This window comes from Heptranchias perlo, chromosome 1 (genome assembly GCF_035084215.1).
Source record: "Heptranchias perlo isolate sHepPer1 chromosome 1, sHepPer1.hap1, whole genome shotgun sequence".
NCBI classification, from domain to species: Eukaryota; Metazoa; Chordata; class Chondrichthyes; order Hexanchiformes; family Hexanchidae; genus Heptranchias; species Heptranchias perlo.
Genome location: NC_090325.1, coordinates 81,229,584 through 81,256,901, shown reverse-complemented (window position 1 = coordinate 81,256,901; position 27,318 = coordinate 81,229,584). Strand labels below are relative to the sequence as shown.

The window sequence follows — 27,318 nt, the reverse complement described above, 5'->3', positions numbered from 1 at the left end:
TAGAATTTGGTGGGAATTCCATTAAAAAGACATGCTGCTCCCAACTGATCGTGAAAAGGCCAAAAAATCAGTCTTGGCTAATGTGAGCTGGGCATTCTCATGGAGTTTGATTGGCTAGTAAGGCTAGTGACACTCTGACTGAAAGCCCCGGCGCTGTATCCTATTAAATTATTACAGTTTATCAAAACACTTAATTCATTGTGCCTTCTTGCAGCAGGATCAATACACATTGGAATACACATTCAGTCAACGGGTCAAGTTTCCAAACCTCAGCAGTACACTTTTTCAAGCACAATTTCCTTCAATATGCTGCTGTGTGATATTGAATTGGTTTTTTTCCTATCAAGTTTGTTTACACGACAAACACAACAATACTCTTTCATTATTAACTCTTGTTTTTCCCCTAATTTTTTTTCTAGCACGATTAAAGTCTGCTGTGCGCTGCCTACCACTGATTTCGGATGCCGCTTAGCGGTAGGCCCTGGTTTTGGGGGCACTATCACCCCATTTCCGCTGGTCAGGAGGCGTGAAAATTCAGCCCAAAACATTATACAGTGGAGTGGGGTAAGATTGCTGACTGCTCCAGGTATAAGACCATAAGAGATAGGAGCAGGAGTAGGCCATTCAGCCCCTTGAGCCTGCTCCGCCATTCAATGAGATCATGGCTGATCTGATTTTTACCTCAACTCCACTTTCCCGCCTTTTCCCCATATCCTTGATTTCCTTAAAAGAAATGCCCCAGGTGGTTATACTTCATGCGATGTTTGTTTACGTCCTATTGTATATAGAGGTTGAACTCTTAACGAAGAGTAAGGAAGACCATACTGGAGGTAGTTAATCAAATATTCTTTATTTTCACATTCACTTGCTTACAGTTTGCTCCCTCAATTAACTTTCATACTTTAGGTTACTTTTGTTTGTTCAATGTCAATGTGCCAAATATATGCATATTTTTACATGTGTTACTATAAATTCTTCTTTAATTTAGCACATATCTGCCCAACAAACATATGAGAGAGAGATTTCACATACTGCTAAAAACATGTCCAAACTGGAGGAAGAGCTACGACAGACACAGGCTGAGAAATGCCATGTGTTAGGAGACCTGGCTTCAATCAGAGAATTGTGTGCCCAACTGGATTCTAATAAGGAATTGTTGTCACGGCAACTTACTTCCAAGAATATGGAACATGAAAGGGTAAGGTTAGATAAAATAGTGTCTGAGCTTTAATGTAAATTAAGATTTTTAAAGATGTTAAATTAAAATGACAATATAATACAAGAACTGTCTATATAATCATTAGTTATCGTGTATGCGTGTTTACTGCTTTTGTGGACCAGTGTCCTTAGATATAACAGGCTACCAATGTGACTTTAAGAAGACAAGCCCAGATGGTAACATTTTAGTACTTCCACTGCAGTCACTATTTGTTATGCCTTTGGAGCAGCAGGTCAAGAACACATTACAAACAAGTCAACTTCAAACAGCAAACGAACGGCACCCATCATTCGGTAGATTTGATTTTGCCCATAGACTTTTCATGGGCTTTTGCACTGCAAATTCCTCTTATCGGGTCCACAATCCAGCACAGTACCCTGTACAGGGCATCTGGGACCTGTGTGAACGGGACAAGCAACGTCGATCCCCATAACCAATCAGATGGCAGGTGGTATGTTGCTAAGCCACGCAGAGTCAGAACAAGAAGTGTAAGTTAAGAATGTAAGAAATAGGAGCAGGAGTAGGAATAGCGAATTCAATGTCAGACCAGTTACAGAAAGCAAAATAAAGAGAGGGTAAGAAATATTCAATTAAGAGACAGAGATAAAAGAGACAGAAAGAAGTAAAAAAAAATTTAAATGTCCAACATCAATTAAAATCTGAAAGAATGAGACTCTAGACTTGTAAAAAGTTAAATTTCAATGCCAGAGAGGTTGTTTGGCAGTCATTAAGAGTTACCATGCCATTAACAGGGTGCTTAGACTTAAAAAAAGAACTTGATGTACCTTTTTTTGGCGAGATTACTTTGTATCCATCAATGCAATGCAGGAATTTCACGCTGTTCCGTTCCTTTGAACGGTGAGTCAGCCAATGAGATATCCTTCCCCCGAAGCTTACAGAGGAGCAGGACATCTGGTACAGCAGCGTCCGGATTTCTGCGTTTAACTGTGCATGTGTGGTCGCCAGAAGTTGCTCTGTCATTTGCACTGAAATAATGGTGAGCGCTGTTAGGCTCGCCGTCATTTTCAGGGCAAAATCCGGCCCATTATTGTTACCAGTGCCTCCATCATACGCTGTCATTTGGTTTAGTTATTTTTACAGAAAGCCTATCAGGATGGATTGTGAATATATTGTAATCTCTCTTTGGCAAGTTCTCCAATACGGTAAGATAGGATTGCGTTATGATACTTTAGTAGATTAACCTTTGAATGAGCCATTATGGAGTTATAAGTGACCTTTTTTCCTGATACAGAACTGAAGAAAATATTTACATAGTTGCCTGGTGCTAAAATGTTGCTTTCAACGACTTTCATTCCAGAGACTTGAGCACATAACCTAGGCTGACACTCCAGTGTAATACAGAGGGGCACTGCACAGTTGGAGTTGCCGTCTTTCAGATGAGACATTAAAACAGAGATGGATTTCTTCAGATGGATGAGAAACATCCCACTGCACTATTCGAAGAAGAACAGGGGATTTCTCCCTGGCCAATATTTATCCCTCAATCAACATAGCTAAAACAGTTTATCTGGTCATTATCTCATTGCTGTTTGTGGGAGCTTGCTGTGTGCAAATTGGCTGCTGTGTTTCCCACGTTACAACAGTGACTACACTTTAAAAGTACTTAATTGGCTGTAAAGCGCTTTAGGACTTCCTGTGGTCATAAAAGGCGCTATATATATGCGCAAGTCTTTTTCAAAATATACATTTTTGTAATATTTAAGACTAAGGACAACCACATTGTAATGTAACTCAAAAGAAAAACATTTCCTTTTTCATTACTCTGTCATTTCTCTAGTCCGGCAACTCTCCCCAATGAGCAAAAAAGCAATGTTTAGTCATTCTTTTTACATCTAAATACAGTATGATAAAGCAAAAGCCCAATGTCAAAGCTTATTTATAGTGAAGAACAGTTGAAGTTAACTGTTAATTGATTTGGCCTAGGATACAGATTAGACTTAAGACCCAAGTGTTTTAAGATTGGTCTACGGTGCATTATTGGTACCTGATCTTAGTTTTTGTTTTGTAGCTCATAGTATTATAATTCCAAATCTCCTCCTGATTCCAACATAGATCTTTTCGACATGTATTTTTACTCTCCTCACAAAATAATTACAGATGAGGGAGGCCATTCAGCACATCTTAATGAATTCATCCACTCAGAAAGATCCTAAAGTTCTCATCATGGTAGTATCCAGTTGTTTCATAAATGATTCCAGGGTTGTCACCTCCACTACTCTATCTGGATGTCCATTCCACATGTAGATCGCTCTTTGTGAAGAACAATTTCCTCATATAAGTCCTAAATTTACCTTTTATTAGTTTGAACCTGTATACCCTTGTTCTCCTCTTGCAATTTAATTTAAAGTAATATTCAGGATTTATCTTTTCCATTACTTTAACTAATATACAAATATAATATCACCTGTAAAACACCTTTTCCAGGCTGAAAGTCCCAAATTTTTATAATCTTAACCTCATAACTCAGACCTTTGACACTAGGGATCAGCCTATGGTTCCGCTCTACACTACCTCCAGTGCTTGAAAGTGTCCCCTGTATCTCGGTGACTAGAACTGTACTCTAGGTGCAGTTTGACCAGAGCATTGTACAGTTTGGCCATGACTTTCTCTGACTTGTTTTGACCATGTAGTTCAATATTGTTACTGTTTTGTATTGGTTGGACATGTTGAGCATCAAATCGATTAAGGCTACTAGGTCTCTTTCAGCTTTGTCCTTAATTACTTTAACACCACTCATGGAATACATGTGACACCTATTTTTCCTTTCCATGTGTAATACTTTACACTTGGTCTGCATTAAATTTCATCTACATTGCTCTGCCCACTTACTTATTTTGCCTAACTCATCCTATAATTTCTGAGCTGCCTCCTCTAATTTCACTGCCCCTCCTGGTTTGGAATCATCTGCAAATTTGACCAGTTTGCATTGAGTTTCTAAATCCAGGTAATTATTGTAAATTGGACGGTGTCAAACAGATTTGTTATTTTTAAACTGCGCTGGGGCCCCCTACTCAGTACTTCCCATTCCCCATTCTGATATAACTCCTCAAATTAGAACTTTTTTTATTTTCTAACCTTCAGCCATTGCCTCAAGTTTACTCCTGATAATCTAGAAGTAAGACTAATAGCCTGCAGTTGCCTGAGTCTGTTTTGCCACCTTTTTGGCCACATTAACCTGTTTCCAATGTATTGCAACCTCTCCTCTGTCCAATGACTCCTTCATAATGATGTTGGTGCCTCACAAATCTCCTCCCTAGTCTCTCTCAGCACTCTAGGATAAATACCATTTATCCCTGGTGATTTATTTCTTTTGAGACCTTTCTAGGACTTCTATCTCATTAATATCAAAATCATTGCTTTTATTTAGGTTATCTCTGCGTGTTGCTCATATCGTCCCTTCTGAATACTTGGTGGAAGTAATCATTCATAATACCTATTTTGTGCTCATCCTCAGTTTCTAGGTCCTTTGCATTTTTTATACTTTTCACTTCTCTGACTGCCCTCTTTCTGTATAGTACTGAAACAGTTTTTTACTGCTGTGCTTTTTTCTAGGTCTCTCTCTCTCTCTCTGCCCCTCTGATCATCCTTTTATCTGCCTTTTCTTATATTCATCCAGTGAATCCCTTCCCTTTTCTCCCTGCAAAATTTATAGAGGTTGCTTTTTTTCCTCTATTTCCCTTTTAATGTGTTTGTTAATCTATTTAGGATCACATTTGTTTAGTTTGAGCTTGTTGATTTTAGCTATATTATTCTGCATGCTCAGCATTGTACCTTTAAAGGTATTCCACTTGTGCTCATACTGAAGTGTTGTTGAGCATCCCTTCTGTCAATTTATTTAAGTTCTTTCCTCATTTGTGATTTCTTTTTTTCATTTTCAATCAAGTAGAATAACAAATTCTGAATTATAGAATGTTAGAAAAAGCATACACCGACTATATAAAGATCATATTGTTTTAAAAGATCCAGCATATGCCCATTCAAAAACAAAATTCTTTTTGTCCCATTTCCATCTTTCATTTCCCCCCCCCCAGCAGACCTAATTGATACCATACATCCTCCAGTAAGGACTCTGAGACATCAATTTCTCCTCAAAACTGCTGCTGCGTGATCAGGAGGCAAATTCAATTAGCATGAACTATTCTGTGACCCATGTTTTGAGATGGAATATTTTCTCTCCCAACAGAGTTCCATCCATAATCCTGGCCAAGAACTGAAACAGTTTACCAAGTCTCGCAAATTGGAGTGGCAGACACCCCTTTTCATTAGACTCATGATTTTCTGGTTGGGATTGAGATCTTCCTGCCAAACTGCCCATAATTCCTGAGTTGCCTAGTTGTGACATTATAGTTCCTACCATTTTCCGTGCCACCTGAAACATCCACGCATTAGATAAGCTTCGACACTGTGCTACACTTACCAGTAATGAGACCTGGCATTATGTGATGTTTTTGCAGAAAAGTTGGTTGATTTCTTTATTCTGCCTTGTATGCCTGAATCTGATAAGTTGTGCGTATGTTTTTTGTCTATTTAAAAACACTTCCTAATATCTATGCAGACTTTAAGTGAACTAGAAGATTTGAAGTCCGAAGCCGAGCTTCTAAAAAAACAGATGTGTAGTGAACGAGTCACAATAAAGAACCTTGAGACATTGTTGACATCAACACGAGAAAAGGAGTTTCAGTGTCACCTGACAAAGCATGAAAAAGAGTCACAAATACAGCTTCTCGGGGACAAGCTGACTCTAGCAGAGAGCAAAGTGTGAGTGGTACTTATTTAATATCATTAGCATCTGTTATTGTAAAAAAATTTTTCCTAACTACTGAAACTCTTATGCCAAATAGTCCTGAGAATTTTCCTCAAAATTAAACTAGTTGTGTTTGGCCACATTTATATTTAGACAGTCTTACTGTTATAAGGCAGATAAGCTTAAAATATCACTTACAAATGTAGCTAGTTCTTTACATGTTGTATTTCACAAAACACAGGTACAATGCCAGTCCGACCAGAAAAAATAAATAACAATTGCACTTAAATGTTGCTTTATGTCAACAGCAACATTTCAAAGTGCTTCACACGATGAATTACTTTTGGAGTGCAGGATTGGTAGGCAAATCACAGGAGTACTTATTCATTTAAGAGAACTTTGTGATTTCCACTCTCTCCCTCACTACATAACAGTGGCATCCAGGTCTTTTTTCCTAACTCTTGTTACCAATTGCATCACATCTGCTCCATCACATGATAAGCCATTCTTAACCAAATAGCTGCCTGTAACCTCCGAGTGGAAGTCAGTTCACTGGGGAGAGGGAGAAGAGAAGTTACATATCTACTGATGTCAGAAACTTTGAGGACCTCTGAAGTACCTTTCTTCTATAGAAATGGTGAAGTTTTACAGTTGATTACATCTAGCTCTTCAAAAAAAAACCTACTCATCAAAAATTCAAAATAAAAACATTGAATAGAGTTGTTGTAGAAGTTGCAGTGGGTTAATTATAAAATGACTTTCTTAACCTGTAACAGGTAAATTCTTGGAGAGCCATGTAGAGTCTATCCTCTTCAAATTAATGTGGAAAGTCGGGGCCTGGTGTGCAGTGCATTGGAGATTATCCTTTTAACTCTAGCACTTGGATTCAAAACCAGCCCAGACTGATGTAATGAAAGTCTCCTCTGTCTGCTGACAATCCTGTAGTGAAAACTTGGACAGTTTTAATTCAATTTCTAATGAACACAGATTGGCACTAAATCAGCAATCCCGCTCTAACAAGCCACAAGTTGGCTGGTATGGGAAATGGAAAATGTTACACTGATGCAGTGAAGAAAACTTTACTCTGTACCTATCCATATTATATGTTATCTAAGAGTGCTTGATGCTGACACTGGGTACCCGAAATAGCAAATGCTAAGCACTAGATTCACAAAAAAATGTTAAAATAGTTACTAAAGAAAGGTTGCAGTATGTTAAAAGTAGAATCATATTGTTTGTGTAATATACGGCTTATTTAACTGGTAGAAATCTGTAGCAATCTGCTAAACCCTTCAGTAATTTCTATGTAACCTCCTAGAACCTGTGTGGAATCTTAATGATTCCTAATGCATGTTGGTCCATAGAGTGATAGGATAGTGAGCTACTGATCTCAGCAATGCTGTCTGGGGTACAGGGTACTTCACTGCTGGATCTAGTCATGGGGAATGAACCAGACCAGATAAGAGAAGTAATCTAGGGGAACATCTAGGCAATAGTGATCATAACATAATACAGTTTAAAATAATGATTGAGAAAGACATAGGTAAGACAAAGACCAAAGTAATAGATTGGAAGAAAGCTAATTTTGAGGGGATGAGAATGGAACCAGGGAAGGTAAACTGGAAAAAAAAATTGACAGAGATAGGAAAGGCAGTAGGAAATATTTTAAATGGTGATCAGTAGAGTTCAGGAGAAATATATTCTGCTAAAAACAAAAACAAGCTAGCCAATAATGAAACACCACAGTGTCAGCTGTGGCTCAGTTGGTTAGCACTGTCGCCTTTCAGTCAGAAGGTTGTGGGTTCAAGTCCCACTCTAGAGACTTGAGCACATAACGCAGGCTGATACTCCAGTGCAGTACCGAGGGACTGCTGCACTGTCAGAGGTGCCATCTTTCGGATAAGACGTTAAACCGAGGCTCCATCTGCCCTCTCAGGTGGATGTAAAAGATCCCATGGCACTATTTGAAGAGCAGGGAAGTTCTCCCTGGTGTCCTGGCCAATATTTATCCCTCAACCAACATCACTAAAACAGATTATCTGGTTATTATCACATTGCTGTTTGTGGGACCTTGCTGTGTGCAAATTGGCTGCTGCATTTCCTACATTACAACAGTGACTACACTTCAAAAGTACTTAATTGGTTGTAAAGTGCTTTGCGACATCCTGAGGTCGTGAAAGGCGCTATGTAAATGCAAGTCTTTCTTTCATGGATGAATAAAGAGATAAAGGTAAAATTGAAACTAAAGAAAAAGGCATGCACTAAATACATAGACAATAAAGGATAGGATGGCAAAAGGGAATACAAAGAGGTTAGGAAAGAAGTCAAAAAAACAATTAGGAAAGCAAAGAGGAATTACAAAATTAAATTATCAAGGAATATAAAAAGAAATAGTAACGTATTCTACAGACACATAAATAACAAAAGAAAAATCAAGATGGGGATAGGGCCACTAAGGGATGCACAAGATAAACTCAGAGGTAATGACAGTGAAATGACAGAAATATTGAATAGTTACTTTGCCTCAGCATTTACCAGGAAGACTAACAAGGTGGACATGACATTAGAAGACAAGATTAAAAAGAGATATAAAGACATTTAAGATAGAAGCGGGGGGGGAGATAATTGATAAACTAATCAAACTTAGAGAGGATAGAACCCGTGGTCCGGATGGATTACATCCGTGCATATTAAAAGATGTTATGGAAGAGATAGCAGAGGCACCATTACATAGATATACACAATAACAACAACTTGCATTTATATAGTGCCTTTAACATAGTAAAACGCCCCAAGGCGCTTCACAGGAGTGTTATCAAACAAAATTTGACACCGAGCCATGTAAGGAAGTATTAGGACAGGTGACCAAAAGCTTGGTCAAAGCGGTAGGCTCTAAGGATTGTCTTAAAGGAGGAGAGAGAGGTAGAGAAGTGGAGAGGTTTAGGGAGGGAATTCCAAGCTTGGGGCCTAGACAGCTGAAGGCACTGCCGCCAATGTTGAAGTGATTAAAATCAGGCATGCACAAGAGGCAAGAATTGGAGGAGCGCAGAGATCTCGGAGGGTTGTAGGGTTGGAGGAGGTTACAGAGATAGGGAGGGGCGAGGTCATGAGGGATTTGAAAACAAGGTTCAGAATTTTAAAATTGAAGTCTTCCCGGACTGGGAGCCAATGTAGGTCAGCAAGCACAGGGGTGATGGGTGAATGGGACTTGATGCGAGCTAGGATATGGGCAGCAGAGTTTTGGTTGAGCTCAAGTTAATGGAGGGTGGAAGATGGGAGGCCGGTCAGGAGAGTGGAATAGTCCACTCTAGAGGTAACAAAGGCGTGGATGATGGTTTCAGCAGCGGATGAGCTGAGGCAGGGACTGAGACGGGTGATGTTATGGAGGTGGAAGTAGGCGGCCTTGGTGATGGAGCGGATATGTGGTCGGAAGCTCTTCTCGGGGCCAAACAGGATGCCACGGTTGCAAACGGTCTGAATATAAATTCATTACAAAAGGGAATAATGCTGGAGGACTGGTGGACAGCTAATGTTGTTCCTATATTTAAAAAGAGAGATAGACTAAGTCAAGGGAACTATAGACCAGTTAGCTTAACATCGGTGGTAGGAAAGATAATGGAATCCTTATTCAAAGATGTAATTGAAAGCATCTAGAAACTGAAGATATAATAAAGAATAGTCAGCACGAATTTCAAAAGGGAAGATCATGTTTGACCTACGTTATTGCATTCATTGAAGAAATAACAGAGTTGATGAGGGTAATGCAGTAGATGTAATGTATTTGGATTTTCAAATGGCCTTCGATATGGTACCGCATTGTAGACTCATGGCTAAGGTCAAAGCATGTGAAGTCAGGGGACAAGTAGTAGAATTGATAGCAAGTTAACTACTGAACAGAAAACGAGCGTAGGGGTTAAGGATAGCTACTCAGACTCTAGATGCTTTTCAATTACATCTTTGAGTAAAGTTTCCAAGAGTTAGGAAGTGGTGTTCCACAAGGATCAATCAGTGCTGGGACCACTGATGTTCACAATTTACATAAACAATTTGGACTGGGGAATCGGAAGTACAATTTCAAAATTTGCGGCCGACACCGAATTGGGGGTTTTAATAAATACTGAAGAAGACTACGACAAAATACAAGATGACGTTGATAAACTTGCAGAATGGGCAAGTAATTGATATATGAATTTCAATATAGAAAAGGTGAGGTGTTACATTTTGGTTGGAAGAATAAGGAGACCACATACAGCTTGGATAATAAGAGTCTAAATGGGGTAGAGGAGCAAAGGGATCGAGGGGTATAGATGCACAAATCCTTAAAAGTAGCAAGACTGGTTAATAAGGCCATGAAAAAAACAAACCAAGCACTGGGGTTCATTTCTAGAGGGATGGAATTGAAAAGAAACAAAGTTATGTTAGACTTGTATCGAACCTTGGTTAGATCTCACTTGGAGTACTGTGCACAATTCTGGTCTCCATATTATAAAAAGGATATAGCGGTACTGGAGAGAGTGCAAAATAGATTCATAAGGATGATAGCAGAACTGAGAGGATATACTTATCAGGAAAGGCTGAACAGGCTGGGCTTTCTTTAGAAAAGAGAAGGTTGGAAGGTGACCTGATAGAGGTCTTTAACATGAAAGGGTTTAATAGGGTAGACGACTAGGGACCATAACATAAATATAAGATAGTCACCAATTAATCCAATAGGGAATTCAGGAGAAACTTCTTTACCCAAAGAGTGGTAAGAATGTGGAACTCACTACCACAAGGAGTAGTTGAGGCAAATAACATAGATGCATTTAAGGAGAAGCTAGATAAGCACATTAGGGAGAAAGGAATAGAAGGACATGCTGATAGGGTTACATCGAGTAACATCGAAACTACAGCACAGAAACCGGCCATTCGGCCCGACTGGTCTATGCTCCACACGAGCCTCTTCCCTCCCTATTTCATCTAACCAAATCGGGATACCCTTCTATTCCTTTCTCCCTCATGTGCTTATCTAGCTCCCCCTTAAATGCATCTATGTTATTTGCCTCAACTACTCCTTATGGTAGCACGTTCCACATTCTTACCACTCTTTGTGTAAAGAAGTTTCTCCTGAATTCCCTATTGGATTTATTAGCGACTATCTTATATTTATAACCAAGTTTTCAACTCCCCCACAAGTGGAAACATTTTCTCTACGTCTACCCTATCAAACCCTTTAATTATCTTAAAATCTTCTATCAGATCACCCCTCAGCCTTTTCTTGAGAAAAGAGCCCCAGCCAGTTCAGCCTTTCCTGATAAGGATGATACCAGAACTGAGAGGATATTCTTGTGAATCTTTTTTGCCCCCTCTGAAGAGGGTTTGGGAGTAGACTCGAGTGGAGCATAAATGCCGACATAGACCAGTTGAGCCAAATGGCCTGTTTCTGTATTTTTACTTCGCCAGAGGGAAAGATAGACAATTGGGGTACAAGTCAACTTAGGCCACTTTTACGAACATAAAGTATTAAATAGAAAAAAGTTATTCGGCCTTCCAGCAGACTTGTATATTCTGCACTTTAGTAGATTCCCCTTAGTTTATATTCTAAGTAAGGTGGGTGATTACAAGTAAAATTTCCAAGAAAGCTCTATGAAATATCTCCCTGCCCCACAAATGTAATGGACCAAAAATGCTTGCAAATGTGCTAATAATTTAAGAGTATTATTGGTTGAGTAATATATGGCCCCTCGGTTGAAGAATGGCATATAGTAGAGGAAAAATAACACATAATAGGGGGAGAAATTATTCTGAGCAATATGTACATTTACCAGTTTAATCACATTGGAGAAAATGTATTTCATTCATAAGCCAAGGTCCAGTAGCCTTTTCAATTAGATTTTAAGAGTGAGGACAGAGGTACGAACCTCAATCTTCCACTGAGCTCTTATACCAGCACAAGTGCGGCAGGCCAAGATTTCTGCCCTCTTTAATATTGCACCCTTGACCAGCTGATTTTCCAATCTTGGTCTTTTAAATGATTTTGGTGTCCAGGTCAACTTTTAAATATAGGTTAGATAGAAGCATTTATATAGCACCTTTCACAACTTCAAGATGCCCTAAAGTGCGTTACAGCCAATGAATTGCATTTTGAAGTGTAGTCACTATGGTATCAGCCGTGGATCAGTGGTAGCACTCTTACCTCTCAGTCAGAAGGTTGTGGATTCAAGTCCCACTCCAAAGACTTGATGGGATAAATGTTGGCAGGATACTGGGAGAACTCCCCTGCTGTTCTTGAAATGGGGCAGACAGCACCTCGGTTTAACGTCTCATCTGAAAGACGGCACCTCCAACAGTGCAGCATTTCCTCAGTACCCCACTGGAGTGTCAGCCTAGATTATGTACTCAAGCCTCTGGAGTTGGGCTTGAACCCACGACCTTCTGACTTAGATGTGAGAGTGTTACCCCTGAGCCAAGGCTGATACTTTTATAAAAGGATATGGGAACAGGATGGGCAAATGAGATTAGGGCTACTGCTTGTATGGAGGATAAAAAAAACCCAACACCAACAGGGTGGGCTGAACAGCCTGTTACTGTTTTGTAATTTCTGTGCCATTCTATATAATATATGGGCAGAAATACTATACTTTCGGTAGGAAATGTTGGAAGTGGTGGAACTGAGCAGGGGCTGACAGATTGACTTGTAATGCATTTCCCATCCAAGTCCACTCACATTACGCCTGGGAACAGGCATAGCTCATGTGAAAAATCGAAGCCAGTGTGTCTGAAATTATTACTACATTTGATGGTTTGACTGTAAAGTACTGATGCATATCTTATCTGTAATGTAACTAATAATTCTTCACAGATCAAGCCAGAATCGAGAAATAGCTCAACTTCGTGCTAAATCTTCACAGCTTCAAGCGGAGCTTGATGTTATCAAACGTCAACTAACGACGGAACGTTTTGAAAGGTAATGTCTACAGTACACTACATAAAAGAATTAACTATTATTCAACTTCTTGAGGCTTTTTGATGCAGTAATTTGAGAAGAACAGCTTATCCTGATTAATGGACTGTAATGTCTATCTCTCCACATGATCCATCACGTGGAATATAGGTTGGTTTGAGTGACTGGAAAAATTAGCTACTTGCCAAAAGCTGCTTATAATTTTTCAGATATCAGCACTGCTTTCAGTCTGCTGTCATGTTGCCGAGCACTATTTATGACTCATACTCTTTCCTTGAGCATATGTCATTGGTTGTGCATCAAAAGATATTGAAAGACGCCAGTTTCCAGTATACATGTAAAATTTGTAGAAATAACTGCTCTTTTCATCTTTTTATTGTTCATTCCACAGAGAGCGTGCAATTCAGGAGATGCGTCGCCATGGCCTTTCTACTGCCATTAGTTCTTTGTCCCCACTCAGAACATCAGTGAGCCCTCTTTCACATTCCCAGGATATGTGCTCCCCTAAAAGAATAACAGAATGTTCTACTGACTGTTAAATGGCAAGTGAGTAGATTATGATCCTTAAATAAAATCTTAATGGTCAAATGGTATCTGTAAATGTACCATCTATTCGAAATAGATGTTGTTGCAATTCACAGCCTAGTCTTTAATTTTTAAAAATCTTTTGCACATTAACATAGAGTTGCATTGAAACTATAGCACAGAAGTAGGCCATTCGGCCCAACTGGTCTATGCCGATGTTTATGCTCCACATGAGCCTCCTCCCTCCTTATTTCATCTAATACTATCAGGGTATCCTTCTATTCCTTTCTCCCTCATGTGCTTTCCTCTTAAATGCTATTTGTCTCAGCTACGCCTTGTGGTAGCATGTTCCACATTCTAACCACTCTCTGGGTGAAGAAGTTGCACCCGAATTCCCTATTGGATTTATTAGTGGCTATTTTATATTTATGACCTCTAGTTTTGGACTCCCCCACAAGTGGAAACATTTTCTCTCTGTTTACCCTATCAAACCCTTTCATTATCTTAAAGACCTCTATCAGGTCACCCCTCACCCCTCAGCCTTCTCTTATCTAGAGAAAAGAGCCCCAGCCTTTTTAACCTTTCCTGATAAGTATATCCTCTCAATTCTGGTATCATCTTTGTGAATCTCTTTTGCACCTTCTCCAATGCATCTATATCCTTTTTATATGCTTTTCAATTCTATCCCTCTAGAAATGAACCTCAGTGCTTAATTTACTTTTTTTGTGGCCTTAATAAACTGCGTCACCAGTTTTAGTGATTTGTGTACCTGTACCCCTAGATTCCTTTGTTCCTCTATCCCATTTAGACTTTTATTATCCAAGTTGTATGTGGTCTCCGGCCTCCTTATTCTTCCAACCAAAATGCACTACCTCACACTTATCTATATTGAAATTCAATTTGCCAATTACAAGCCCATTCTGCAAGTTTATTAATGTCCTCTTGCATTTTGACGCATTCCTCCTTTGTATTAACTATACCCCCAATTTGGTGTCATCCGCAAATTTTGAAACTGTACTTCGGATTCCCAAATCCAAATCATTGATGTAAATTGTGAACAACAGTGGTCCCAGCACCGATCCCTGTGGAACACCATTTCCCACCTTTTGCCAGTCTGAGTAGCTACCCTTATCCCCTACCCTCTGTTTTCTGTTTTGTAGCCAACTTGCTTTCCATTGTGCTACGGGTCCCCTGACTCTACATGCTCTGACCTTAGTCAAGAGTTTATAATGCGGTACCTGATCAAAGGCCTTTTGAAAATCCAAATATATTACATGTACTTCATTACCCTTGTCTACTCTTTCTGTTACTTCTTCAAAGAATTCAATAAGGCTGGTCAAGCATGACTTTCCCTACTGAAATCTGTGCTGACTATTCTTTATTATACTTTCATTCTCTAGATTTTTTTTTATTACATCTTTGAATAAAGATTCCATTATCTTTCCTACCACCGACGTAAACCTAACTACTCAATAGTTCCCTGGACTTGTTCTATCTCCCTTATTAAATATAGGAATAACATTAGCTGTCCGCCAGTCCTCTGGCACTATTCCCGTTTCTATTGAAATAGCATACTTCTTACAAGTTTTTCACACAAATATTTATTTGGAGGTCCTGAGTTGAGACCAGACACTTCCCCCCCAGCAAAGGTAAAGAAAAGAGTCATTGCCAGACCATACTCGTTCACCTCTATAAGAACACTGGAATCGAAACCCTGTAGAGATGCTATCCATTCCTCCTGGAATCTCTGCTCCTTGGTGAAATCACCTTCCACATTGATAGCAGTATCTGAACTAGTTGGCTTAAATCTCACCTCTCTTGATCTCGTGGAAACTTGTACATCTATAGCCATACAATATTAACTTCTCTCTGTTGGATATGCACTTTCCGATTTTACAGAGACACCCTCCTATATATACAAGACAAAGAACTCCTACCTTCTACTACAAAGACCACTAAAAGAACTAGAACTAAACAGGATTGAGGAGTAAAGACATCAGTGTTTTTTTTTTATTCGTTCATGGGATGTGGGCATCGCTGGCGAGACCAGCATTTATTTGCCCATCCCTAATTTCCCTTGAGAAGGTGGTGGTGGTGAGCTGCCTTCTTGAACTGCTGCAGTCTGTGTGGTGAAGGTCTCCCACAGTGCTGTTAGGAAGGGAGTTCCAGGATTTGACTCAGCAACAATGAAGAAACGGCGATATATTTCCAAGTCTGGATGGTGTGTGACTTGGAGGGGAGCGTGTAGGTGGTGTTGTTCCCATGTGCCTGCTGCCCTTGTCCTTCTAGGTGGTAGAGGTCGCGGGTTTGGGAGGTGCTGTCGAAGAAGCCTTGGCGAGTTGCTGCAGTGCATCCTGTGGATGGTACACACTGCAGCCACAGTGCGCCAGTGGATAAGGGAGTGAATGTTTAGGGTGGTGGATGGGGTGCCAATCAAGCGGGCTGCTTTGACCTGGATGGTGTCGAGCTTCTTGAGTGTTGTTGGAGCTGCACTCATCCAGGCAAATGGAGAGTATTCAAAAACACCATCTTACATTACGTTGAATCAGGAGCAGACCATTAAGCCTCTCGAGCCTCTTCCGCCATTCAGTTAGATCATGACTGATCTGTACCTCAACTCCATTTGGCCACCTTTGTTCCATATCCCTTGACACCCTTATCTAACAAAAATCTAGCAATATCAAGTCTTGAAAATTTCAATTTACCCTGAGTGAACATGTTAAGCCCTTGTGTCAATCACCACACAGCCCTGTTGTTCCCCCTAATGACCTCTAAATCAATGAAGCACAGGTTGCTCATTTACTCCCTAGCTTTCTGGTCTTTGATAACAAAGGGGTCGCATACAGATCCATATATGGCAGGACATCTTTATGTCCCCCTTAACAAGCCATCTGCGGGCCTGTGGTCTTGAAGTTTTGTCTTCTATATTTGGTAAGGAATATTCAGTTTGTATTAGCCTTCATCGTTTAATTAGCCTTTTCCTTTCACAGCATTCAGTATGACTACTGACTACTTTCAGGGCACATATAAAGCAATTCTTAGGGCATTTCAAATCTTAATCAACTCAACAGCGTCATAGGCGGAGGTCTGACGGCACATTGCCTGCCTCCTGTCCCAGCTGTAATTGATGTACAGATGGAGAAAATAACCCAAAAAATGGAAGGATACATGCCATTGGCTTAATTAAACCTATGAACAGAGTGCCTTATTGATTGCCAGTTCCCATTTAAAAAAAATAGTTGTCTGACCTTGGGGAGGAGGGCTGGTGCTGCTGGAGGTGTGGAACTGGAATGATGCAATGTATATTGAAGGCCCAAATGAGGGAATTTGTTCAAAGTATGAAGGCTACTGCACATAAAGGTTAATAGTCCACCTTTTCCAACACAGCATTGGTGATAAAAACTTATACAACAACTTCAATTATAATTTGTAGCTGGTTGATATATTTGTAATAAATACTGACTATTTTTCTCTTCCCAGTTTTAGAAGTTTACTGTAAGGAGTAGACTTCACTCAGCCCAGGTGAATGTTTCACAAATCGAGCCGCTGGTCTCAAAAAAAAAAAGAGCGTTCCGGAAGTTGCGTGCTGAATCTTTTGCAGTATTAGTTTCATCAGCCCTTGCAGAATTTTGAAATGAAAGAAACTTAAATTGAGGACAAAATTCTTTATTACATTTCTAGTTCTGTAGTGGACTCAATTCATTGGCCGATCCATATTCTACTGTACACATTTGTCAGCTTGTTTAACATTTTAGTTTTATTAAAAAGATCAGCATGTCCCCCATTTGTTCTAAGAACATCTAGCCTGTATTTAACATAGGTTTGACTTTCTGCATTACAGTGCTTACATATATATAAAAAAAAGTAGAGCTTGTCCAACCATATTCTTTTCTATAATGCAGGACACAAAAGCAGCTAGCTTGCATGTCTTTTTTAAACTTTCTATTGACTATGTGCAGCATTACAGTTATAGATTGCAATTGATCAATTTTCAAACTTATTTTTAAAAACTTCATCGAACATATAATTACATTTATTTCACTGGATCAAATATACTATATTAATATGTTAAGTGAACCATAAAACAAGGTTTTTTTTGCTGCGGTAAAGCAGCAAAATAATATAAAGCAAATAGGAAATAAGAACACTCCTTTTTAAACTATGTGGATTAAAATTTACTGACAATTATAGAATCTGTGAAAATGGTGTTATAAATTTTAATTTTTTTCACATACTTTCATAAACAGACACTAACAAAATGAGGTATGGAGATTCTCACATAATCTGATGTAATGCCCATATTGTGCTGTAAATATCTGTACTGTACTGTCGATGTTTGAAGAAATTTTTATTCTGTAAAGATATTTTTATACTGAATTAGGTTTTCAATGTTATATGTAAGTTATTTATTGATATGTTTGTTCTCAGTAACTGACAAATATTTTTGCTACCAGCTCCCAGGTCGTCTTTCATTATTAATAACTGTCATTGCTTTGCAATCTCATGATTAACCATACAATGTAAACCAAGTTTCACAATCTTGGAATTTCTCGAGGGATAACTACATTGAAATAGACTTACAACTCAATTAATAAATGCAACGGAGGTTCTTGGGCTGGATATAACTAATGGTTTCAACATAAACTATTGAGAAATTAGTATTGATTTCTTGAGAGTAATTCATAAGTATATCATTTTTAAATGGACAATACTACATTTTTGATTAGGTCTATTTTGCTGATCATTCCTTGTGCCAGTGGAATGAAATAATTGAAATGGAGGTCATTGATAAAAGTTTATAGCTTTTCCATTAAAATATTAAAACCAAATCTTATTTTCCCATTACTGATTACCAAATTTGATATTCCAGACCTGTAGTCCTAATGTCATGTAACTTGGGTGCCTCAAATCTAGTACAGCTGTTTGATGTATTTATCAAATAAAGTTTGTGATAATGGTACAAATTAATTTATAAACAGACTTTATTTTTCTTGGTGCATGGCAGTAAAACTTATTTAGTATTCCAAACTTTGGACCACATAAAAATATCTTCAGCATTTTCTTTGTTACTAAAAGCAATTTTAGATGCGCTTATAATTTTGTTTTCTAATATGGAGTGCATGCTAATTTTTTGCAGTTTACTTTGCCAATTGTAATTAATCTAGCATCTATTTATAAGAAATTTAATAAAAATGGAGATTCTTGTACTATTCAAGCAAGTCAGTCCTGAATTTGTTTCTGATTAATACTTTTAAGAAAGAAGGTAGTTATGATTTTTACTTATATCTGCTAACTTCATAGTTTTACTTATTTCATTCTCTCACTCAATCTCTTTGCTCACATTGCCCAGGCCCCTCCAGCCATAACCTTTTGCCCCCTGTGAAAGAGGGCCGATGAAGAAATTATCAACAAAAAATTGCTATCTTCGGTGGTCTGGGCTACTACCCCTGATCTCACTGGTCGTAGCAGCCCCCAATACTACACCAGCTCCCGACTGAGCCAGTGAATTGGGAACTCCCAGCATAGGGAGTCCCCAACAGCATTTGCCTTGTAAGGGGTGGCCAGAGGTTCCGCCCCTTCTGAGGCAGGCTGCAAAACATGAACCTTTTCTATCCTGAAGCCCCAGTATGAAATTAATATTAAAGTGGGTTATGTTTGAAATGCAATCTGTACTAAAATTGACATGGAAATTTTAAATAGGGGTAGTATAGCTGCAAAGCATCCAAACAGAAGGAGAACAATTCTGGTTACTTGAATTTTATCTGCATACCTATAATGTAATACTGGGACCATGGTATCCCCTTCAGAAGTGAATCTCAAAGTAAAGTGCCTTTATGGCTCATCAGGCTTATCTTTATCCACATCCCTAACCTACTCTGATAAATCTCTCTGAGGGCTAATGCTGTCTTCAATTATTTTCTGATTCCTAACATAACTAAAGCAAACCAGATTATCTAAGTATGCCTAAAATGTAAATCATGTAAGTCATTTCCCCTTCTGGAGAAAGATTGTTATTTGTCCTAGTACTAAGCATTTATTTCTTAAGGGAGCAGCTAAATAAACACTGGTTTCACTTGTCCAGCCAGTAAATCAAAGAGCAGATATTCAATTTAATGTTGGTGTAACAAGTTCAGATAAAGTGCACCAAAGTTTATCTGTCAACTGATATATCATGACTAATAAGATCTCTCCAACAAGCTACCATTCCTGTCCTTGCCTCATTGTATTACCCACACAAACACAACATCCATAGTGCCAAATAATCCTGGTAGACTCGGGCAGTTCCAGTACACTGTAGGAAACAATCAGGGACAATTTACATACAGCACATGCCCACTCCTATTTCTACAAATGTTATTTAATTATTAAGCGGACTAGGTAGCACATTGGTCTAGCCCTTTCTTTTTAACTCATCTAGCTCAGACTAATAGAATGAAATTCTCAATTTGCAAGGGTCCTATAATGAAATTAGGTTGGTAATCTCAACCCAATTCTTGATAAAAATGAGAGAACAGGATTAAAAAAAACACTGCCCATAATTCAGAACAAATGGACAATTTCAATCAGTCAGGTCATAAACATAGATGAAATGAAAAAATTACAATGGAGCAGTAAGCTGAGGCTGGGGGAAGAGGAAGGGAAGCTTTACTTTGCATTTGGTCATGCTAAACCTAATCCACATCAAACCTAATCTAGGGGTCTTTGATGCTGACATGGTGCCAAAGTAGAAAAAAGTTTTTCATTCTATAGCTCACCCACTGTTCACATTGAGCACAAAACCTCACCAAAACATTATTTCAATCTTTAAACTAGATAGTCCTTGAAATTCCACTGTGTTCTACCAGTCTCCTGCCATTTCCCTGGGGATTCTGCTGGATTTATGGTAGAACCTCTACAGAATCTCAGGGTCCTATTATCTGGTCCAGAAGTACAATTGTTGGAAGAATTACTTGAGCAGTCACTTCACAAATAAAAGTTATGTCTTTCTGCAACATCAGCCCCATAGGTAGAGCCTGCTGACTTTTTTTGTAATTAAATTTTATTCAGAAGAAAATACAAAAGAATAACACATGACAAAAGTAAAGCACTTCATACATATCTATGAGTTTAAGCTGCAAGTTTAAAGTTACCTGGGCCCACTGCCCATCCCCTGACCAAGCCTGCTCTTTATTTTTATCAGTGAGCACTGGATCTTTGCTCAAATTTGGCTTCCAAATTCCTGGACTTTTCTGCCATCAAGACTTCGCTACTCTACTGGACTGCATTGCAAGACTCAGCTGCTGTGATTCTGATCTGCCATTCAGTTGCTTAAGTTTCAAGGTAACTTTGTCTAGCATGCAGCCCAAACCTCACCACTGCTGTTACTTGCTGAGCTTATGACCGTCCTACTGGTTTTCAGCTTTATTTTGCTACAGTGTGATTCCTGGCCAGAAATTCACTCTGTTGGGCCGTAGTCCATTTTGCTGTTGCTTCTGGACCTTTATAGTGACCTCCAACTTCACCATTTTCCTGCCACGCGAGCGATTCTGCACTCCTGCTGGCTTTTCATTCCCACTGAAATACCTCAAGTAGTGCATCCTCTGATACTCTACCCTTCCAATAGCTTCTGGACTCACTTCCCCTCCACACCTGTCTCCGAACCTGGACATCAGTTTGTCAGTAGTCCAAGCTGACTCTACCCTTTCTACGTCAACCTTATACCACCACAGGACCTCTGACTTTAACTTTGAAGCACATAATTGGGTCCTGCTCTCCTCTGCCAAAATTGCTCACTATACCAGGATCATCCTGGAATGCAAAGACAACCCCCGGCCTCTCCTCCACTACGAACCGTCGTCTTAAACCTCTCCTGCCTCCTCGACCTTCACCTTCAACAACATGGACTACTTTGTCACTAAGATTGAGCTACCCCTGCCACTTCCCTCTCTTCCCCTTGCCCACCAAGCCAAATTTCCCCTACTATTCCCCCTGCCCTAGCCCTGAACTTGCATCTTTCTCTAGTTTCTCTCCTACCTCCCCTCATGCCCTCTCCAAGCTCATCTTGACTGAGACCCACCTCCTGCTCCCTCAACCCTATTCCTACCAAACTGCTGACCACCCAACTTCCCTTCCTTGTCTCCATATTAAATGTAAGGAATCTTACAACACCAGGTTATAGTCCAACAATTTTATTTTAAAATCACAAGCTTTCGGAGATTATCCCCTTCGTCAGGTGAGTGAGTGAATAAGAGGTTCTCAAATCGCATATCTTATATGAGGCTGGGACACCATCACACCAATCAAAAGGTGTCGTTGGTGTTCAGACAGGTTAGCCACGGAAAACAGTAGGTCCCAGTATGCTGAATACACATTGTGTCGAATTACACAGACAGAGAGAAAGAGACCCAAAAGGCAGAGAGAGAGAGAATATTAAAAACTTAACTTTTTTTTCCCCTTGCTGGTGGGGTTACGTGTAGCGTGACATGAACCCAAGATCCCGGTTGAGGCCGTCCTCATGGGTGCGGAACTTGGCTATCAATTTCTGCTTGACGATTTTGTGTTGTCGTGTGTCTCAAAGGCCGCCTTGGAGAACGCTTACCCGAAGGTCGGTGGATGAATGTCCTTGACTGCTAAAGTGTTCCTACAGACGCTGAAAGACGCCCTCGTAAGAACGGGATATGACGCTCGACTTGTCGATCGACAGTTCCGATGGGCCACAGCGAAGAATCGCATAGACCTCCTCAGAAGACAAACACGGGACGCAACCAACAGAGTACCCTTCGTCGTCCAGTACTTCCCCGGAGCGGAGAAACTACGCCATGTTCTCCGCAGCCTTCAACATGTCATCGATGATGACGAACACCTCGCAAAGGCCATCCCCACGCCTCCACTACTCGCCTTCAAACAGCCACCCAACCTCAAACAGACCATCGTTCGCAGCAAATTACCCAGCTTTCAGGAGAACAGCGTCCACGACACCACACAACCCTGCCACGGCAACCTCTGCAAGACATGCCAGATCATCGACACGGATACCACCATCACACGAGAGGACACCACCCACCAGGTACATGGTTCATACTCCTGTGACTCGGCCAACGTTGTTTACCTCATACGTTGCAGGAAAGGATGCCCCTGAGCATGGTACATTGGCGAGACCATGCAGACACTGCGACAACGGATGAACGGACACCGCGCAACAATCGCCAGACAGGAGGGTTCCCTTTCAGTCGGGGAACACTTTAGCAGTCAAGGACATTCAGCCACCGATCTTCGGGTAAGCGTTCTCCAAGGCGGCCTTCGAGACACACGACAACGCAAAATCGTCGAGCAGAAATTGATAGCCAAGTTCCGCACCCATGAGGACGGCCTCAACCGGGATCTTGGGTTCATGTCACGCTACACGTAACCCCACCAGCAAGGGGAAAAAAAAGTTATCTGTTTTTAATATTCTCTCTTTCTCTCTGTCTGTATAATTTGACACAATGTGTACTCAGCATACTGGGACCTACTGTTTTCCGTGGCTAACCTGTCTGAACACCAACGACACCTTTTGATTGGTGTGATGGTGTCCCAGCCTAATATAAGATATGCGATTTGAGAACCTCTTATTCACTCACTCACCTGACGAAGGGGATAATCTCCGAAAGCTTGTGATTTTAAAATAAAATTGTTGGACTATAACCTGGTGTTGTAAGATTCCTTACATTTGTCCACCCCAGTCCATCACCGGCATTTCCACATCATGGCCCATATTAAATGATATTGTTAACGGTTCCCTCTCCTCAGGTACTGTCCTCCTCCCCTTCAAATCTGCTGTCATCGCAACTCTCAAAAAAACTCACCCTTGACCCCTCTGTCCTTGCAAACTACTCCCCCATTTCCAACTTCCCTTTCCTCTCCAAAATCCTTGAAGATGTCGCCGTCCAAATCCACGCTCATCTTTCCCACAACTCCATGTTTGATTCCCTCGTATCAGGTTTCCACTACTGCCACACTACTGTAAAGGCCCTTAAAGTCACAATGACATCCTATGTGACTGTGACCATTACCATGGTAACCTATCTCTCCTCATCCTTCTCGTCTTGTCTGCAGCTTTTGACACGGTTGACCACACCATCCTCCTCCAACGCCTCTCCTCCATCGTCCAGCTGAGTGGGACTGCGCTCGCCTGGTTCCAGTCATAGCCAGAGAATCACCTGCAATGGCTTCTCTTCTCGTCCTGCACTGTTACCTCTGAAATCCCCCCAAGGATCTATCCTTGGCCCCCTACTATTTTTTATCCACATGCTGCCCTTCGGCGATATCATCCAAAAACACGTCGGGTTCCACATGTATGCTGACGACACCCAGCTCTACCTCACCGACTCCACTGTCTCTGCTTTGTCACACTGCTTGTCCGACATCCAGTATTGGAGAAGCAAAAATTTCCTCCAACTAAATATTGGGAAAACCAAAACCATTGTTTTTGGACCCCGCCACAAACTCCGTTCCCTAGCTACCAACTCCATCCCTCTCCCTGGCCGCTGTCTGAGGCTGAACCAGATCCCTCGCAACCTTGGTGTCGTATTTGACCCTAAGATGAGCTTCCAACCACATATACGCCCCATCATCATGACCGCCTACTTCCACCTCCATAACATCGCATATCTCCGCCCCTGCCTCAGCTCATTTGTTGCTGAAACCCTCATCTATGGCTTTGTTACCTCCAGACTATTTTAATGGTGTAATCCTCTATCTTGAGGGAGACAAGTGCAAATCTGGGTATTTGAGTGAAACCTACCTAACCTAATTGTATGAATTTCACCCGTCCTCAGCCTGGCTGCTACACGGAGCACAGGACCAAACCATCTCGGAATTGAGAGAAAAATGCCAAAAATATCAGGCTGGTCTGTCCTAACCCCAAAAATTGACTTCTTTTCCACTCATCAAAGCAATTTTGATGCTGACTATAAAACACTGAATTATTGTTTCAGTGGACTGAGCAGTGGGATGAGATAATTACTGAACATTGTACAGTACTCAGCTATTTTCAGATGGCACCTTCTATTTAGCAAACAGAGTTTAAAGAGCTGAAAAAGATTTAAACTGAAGACCACCCAAAATTTTTTGGTGTGTACTGAAATGAATATTTGGTTTATCAATTCAAAAAAATTGTCAGCATTGGCCAACTGGCCAGTTAAACAGATTTCCTGCTAAAGATAATAGTTTTCTGCCCATTGAGCTGCAGACATCTTGTAACTAAAAGCAACTTGGTCAATTTGCCAAATTCAAATTCTGGAATTATAGGAATGATTGAACACCTAGGTAAGTGATTAGTCTCTAGCTATGTAAAGCAGGAAAATACAAAAGAGTAAAAATAGAAAATGCTAGAAACATTCAGGTCTGGGAAGATCTGAAAAGAGAAAAGCAAGTTTTTTTTTCAGGTGTAGATCCTTCATCAGAACGGAAAGATAAGACTGAACAAAGTGAAGGCGGCAAGAACAGATAAAAAGCCAATACTTACATATGCTCCTTATTATCACAGTGCGGCAGTGAATGGGTTTAATGCTCTGCAAACAAAGGTAAAAAATGCTGGATAATATACAAAGATCTTAGGAAGTGAAATAGCATTCGAAAGACAAAAGGAGAGACAATTGTGATGAGTGGAATTCTGACTATGTTTTTCTCTGATTTTTTGCTCAGTTTTTAAATAACAATTTTAAACACTTGTAAACAATTTTACAACACCAAGTTATAGTCCAGCAATTTTATTTTAAATTCACAAGCTTTCGGAGGCTTCCTCCTTCGTCAGGTGAACGATGTGAAAATGAAATCCTCGAAATGAAATCGCATTTATAATTCACAGAACAATGCTTGGTGATGACAGACAGTTTTTTCAACTGCCCGTTGCCAAGGCAATCAGTGTGCAGACAGACAGGTGTTACCTGCCAGGTCTCACAGAATATACAAATCACCAAAAAAAAAACAACAAACCAAAAAAAAAACAACAAACAAAAAAAACAGAGATAGAGAGGTAGAAACATAGAAAAGACAGCAACTGACCCGTTATATTAAAAACAGATAACATTTGTTCGCTGGTGGGGTAACGTGTAGCGTGACATGAACCCAAGATCCCGGTTGAGGTCGTCCTCATGGGTGCGGAACTTGGCTATCAATTTCTGCTCGACGATTTTGCGTTGTCGTGTGTCTCGAAGGCCGCCTTGGAGTACGCTTACCCGAAGGTCGGTGGATGAATGTCCATGACTGCTGAAGTGTTCCCCGACTGGGAGGGAACCCTCCAGTTTGGCGATTGTTGCGCGGTGTCCGTTCATCCGTTGTCGCAGCGTCTGCATGGTCTCGCCAATGTACCATGCTCTGGGGCATCCTTTCCTGCAACGTATGAGGTAGACAACGTTGGCCGAGTCACAGGAGTATGAACCATGCACCTGGTGGGTGGTGTCCTCTCGTGTGATGGTGGTATCTGTGTCGATGATCTGGCATGTCTTGCAGAGGTTACTGTGGCAGGGTTGTGTGGTGTCGTGGACGCTGTTCTCTTGAAAGCTAGGTAATTTGCTGCGAACGATGGTCTGTTTGAGGTTGGGTGGCTGTTTAAAGGCGAGTAGTGGAGGTGTGGGGATGGCCATAGCGAGGTGTTTGTCTTCATTGATGACATGTTGTAGACATGACATTTTAAACACCTTCATTAAAAATTTGTTCAGGGACAAAGAGTGGTAATTGGCAGTATTACCATCAGCAGGATTTAGGAGAGCAGGCAGTGAGAAATTGGGGGGCAACACTTCTGCCCATCCATGCTACAAACACATCCCACATTGATTTGCTTACAGGCTGAGCACCACCTAATTATACATATATCCAAATCCATCACGTGTGTTATTTGGATGGAAGTGCTGCCCAATGATACTTCTGTCCATTATAAACAGATGTTAAATGGATGGAGGAAATAATTTGAAATGTTTTTATTTTTCAGCTAATATATATAAAACTATATTTCTTTTAATTGTTCAGCTAATATTTTGCTCATGAATTTAATTGTTTCAGCTATTCTTTAAGAGTATTAATGCATTTCTTCCAGCTGTGTTTCCTGGATTAGACAATGGAGGGAATATTTGTGAAATGAGAGAAGTAACTGAATCATTGTTACCAATATCAGAGAGAAACTGACTGTACCGAAACTCTTTCCATGAGTTCTGCGGAACAGGAAGATTCTCAAAAAACCACGGTACCTGTAAAGATTCTCCCACTCCAATTTACATTCCAATGCAGGGTATGCCACAGCATCTAACTGGAAGCTACACCTACTGGTCCTCTTTGCTTTGAAAACACCCCAGTCACAGTATTTCGTACTGTAAGTGGTCCTAGATGAAAAAAGGCTTGCCAGAAAGATTAGCAGGAACCAGTTGGATTGACTACATATGCCAAGGTGCCAATCATTTCTCCAAGCCTGGCATTCCTCCTAGGTAATGATTTGGGAATTGGCTTTGTAATTTTTGGATTAGCGTGGAGCCATTTGCCAATTTGTTCCAGCTGCTGTAAGGGTGCCTGCAGCCACCCTGCTCTGTCAGTAACAGGCATGTTTACTGCTGCACACAACCCTTTTGCCTCCACCTCCTTCCAGTCCAGCAATGGTGTCATCTGCACAATGACCCAATATGCTACCCACAGATATACAGAAAAACAACTGATGCATCAGTCAGCATAACCAATTATTTAATCTCCTTAGCACCAGGGGCATGGCACAGCTGTCAAATGTCACCATGATGCTGCAGTTCCCAAAGTATAAGAGTGGTGAAAAAGGAAAGGTTGGCATCGCCGATAAGGGAAACCATATAAGGCACCATAAGTGAATGTGAATATTGACATTGTTCAGTTTGCAACCGCTCTAGT

The 27,318-nt window shown here is 40.4% G+C and overlaps 1 protein-coding gene across 4 annotated transcripts in view; it reads left to right on the top strand.

The window, feature by feature from the left end:
• Nucleotides 1-18,645, top strand: part of cep135 (centrosomal protein 135) — a 139,684-nt gene extending 121,039 nt beyond the window's left edge. For all 4 annotated transcript variants that reach the window (XM_067987185.1, XM_067987188.1, XM_067987169.1 and 1 more), the window contains 5 exons: nt 989-1,198; nt 5,796-5,998; nt 12,826-12,930; nt 13,319-13,473; nt 16,933-18,645. In XM_067987185.1, coding sequence (XP_067843286.1) covers nt 989-1,198; nt 5,796-5,998; nt 12,826-12,930; nt 13,319-13,466 — 666 coding nt within the window. In that variant the 3' untranslated portion in view covers nt 13,467-13,473; nt 16,933-18,645. The remainder of the gene's footprint in view (nt 1-988; nt 1,199-5,795; nt 5,999-12,825; nt 12,931-13,318; nt 13,474-16,932) is intronic.
• The last annotated feature ends 8,673 nt before the right edge of the window (nt 18,646-27,318 follow it).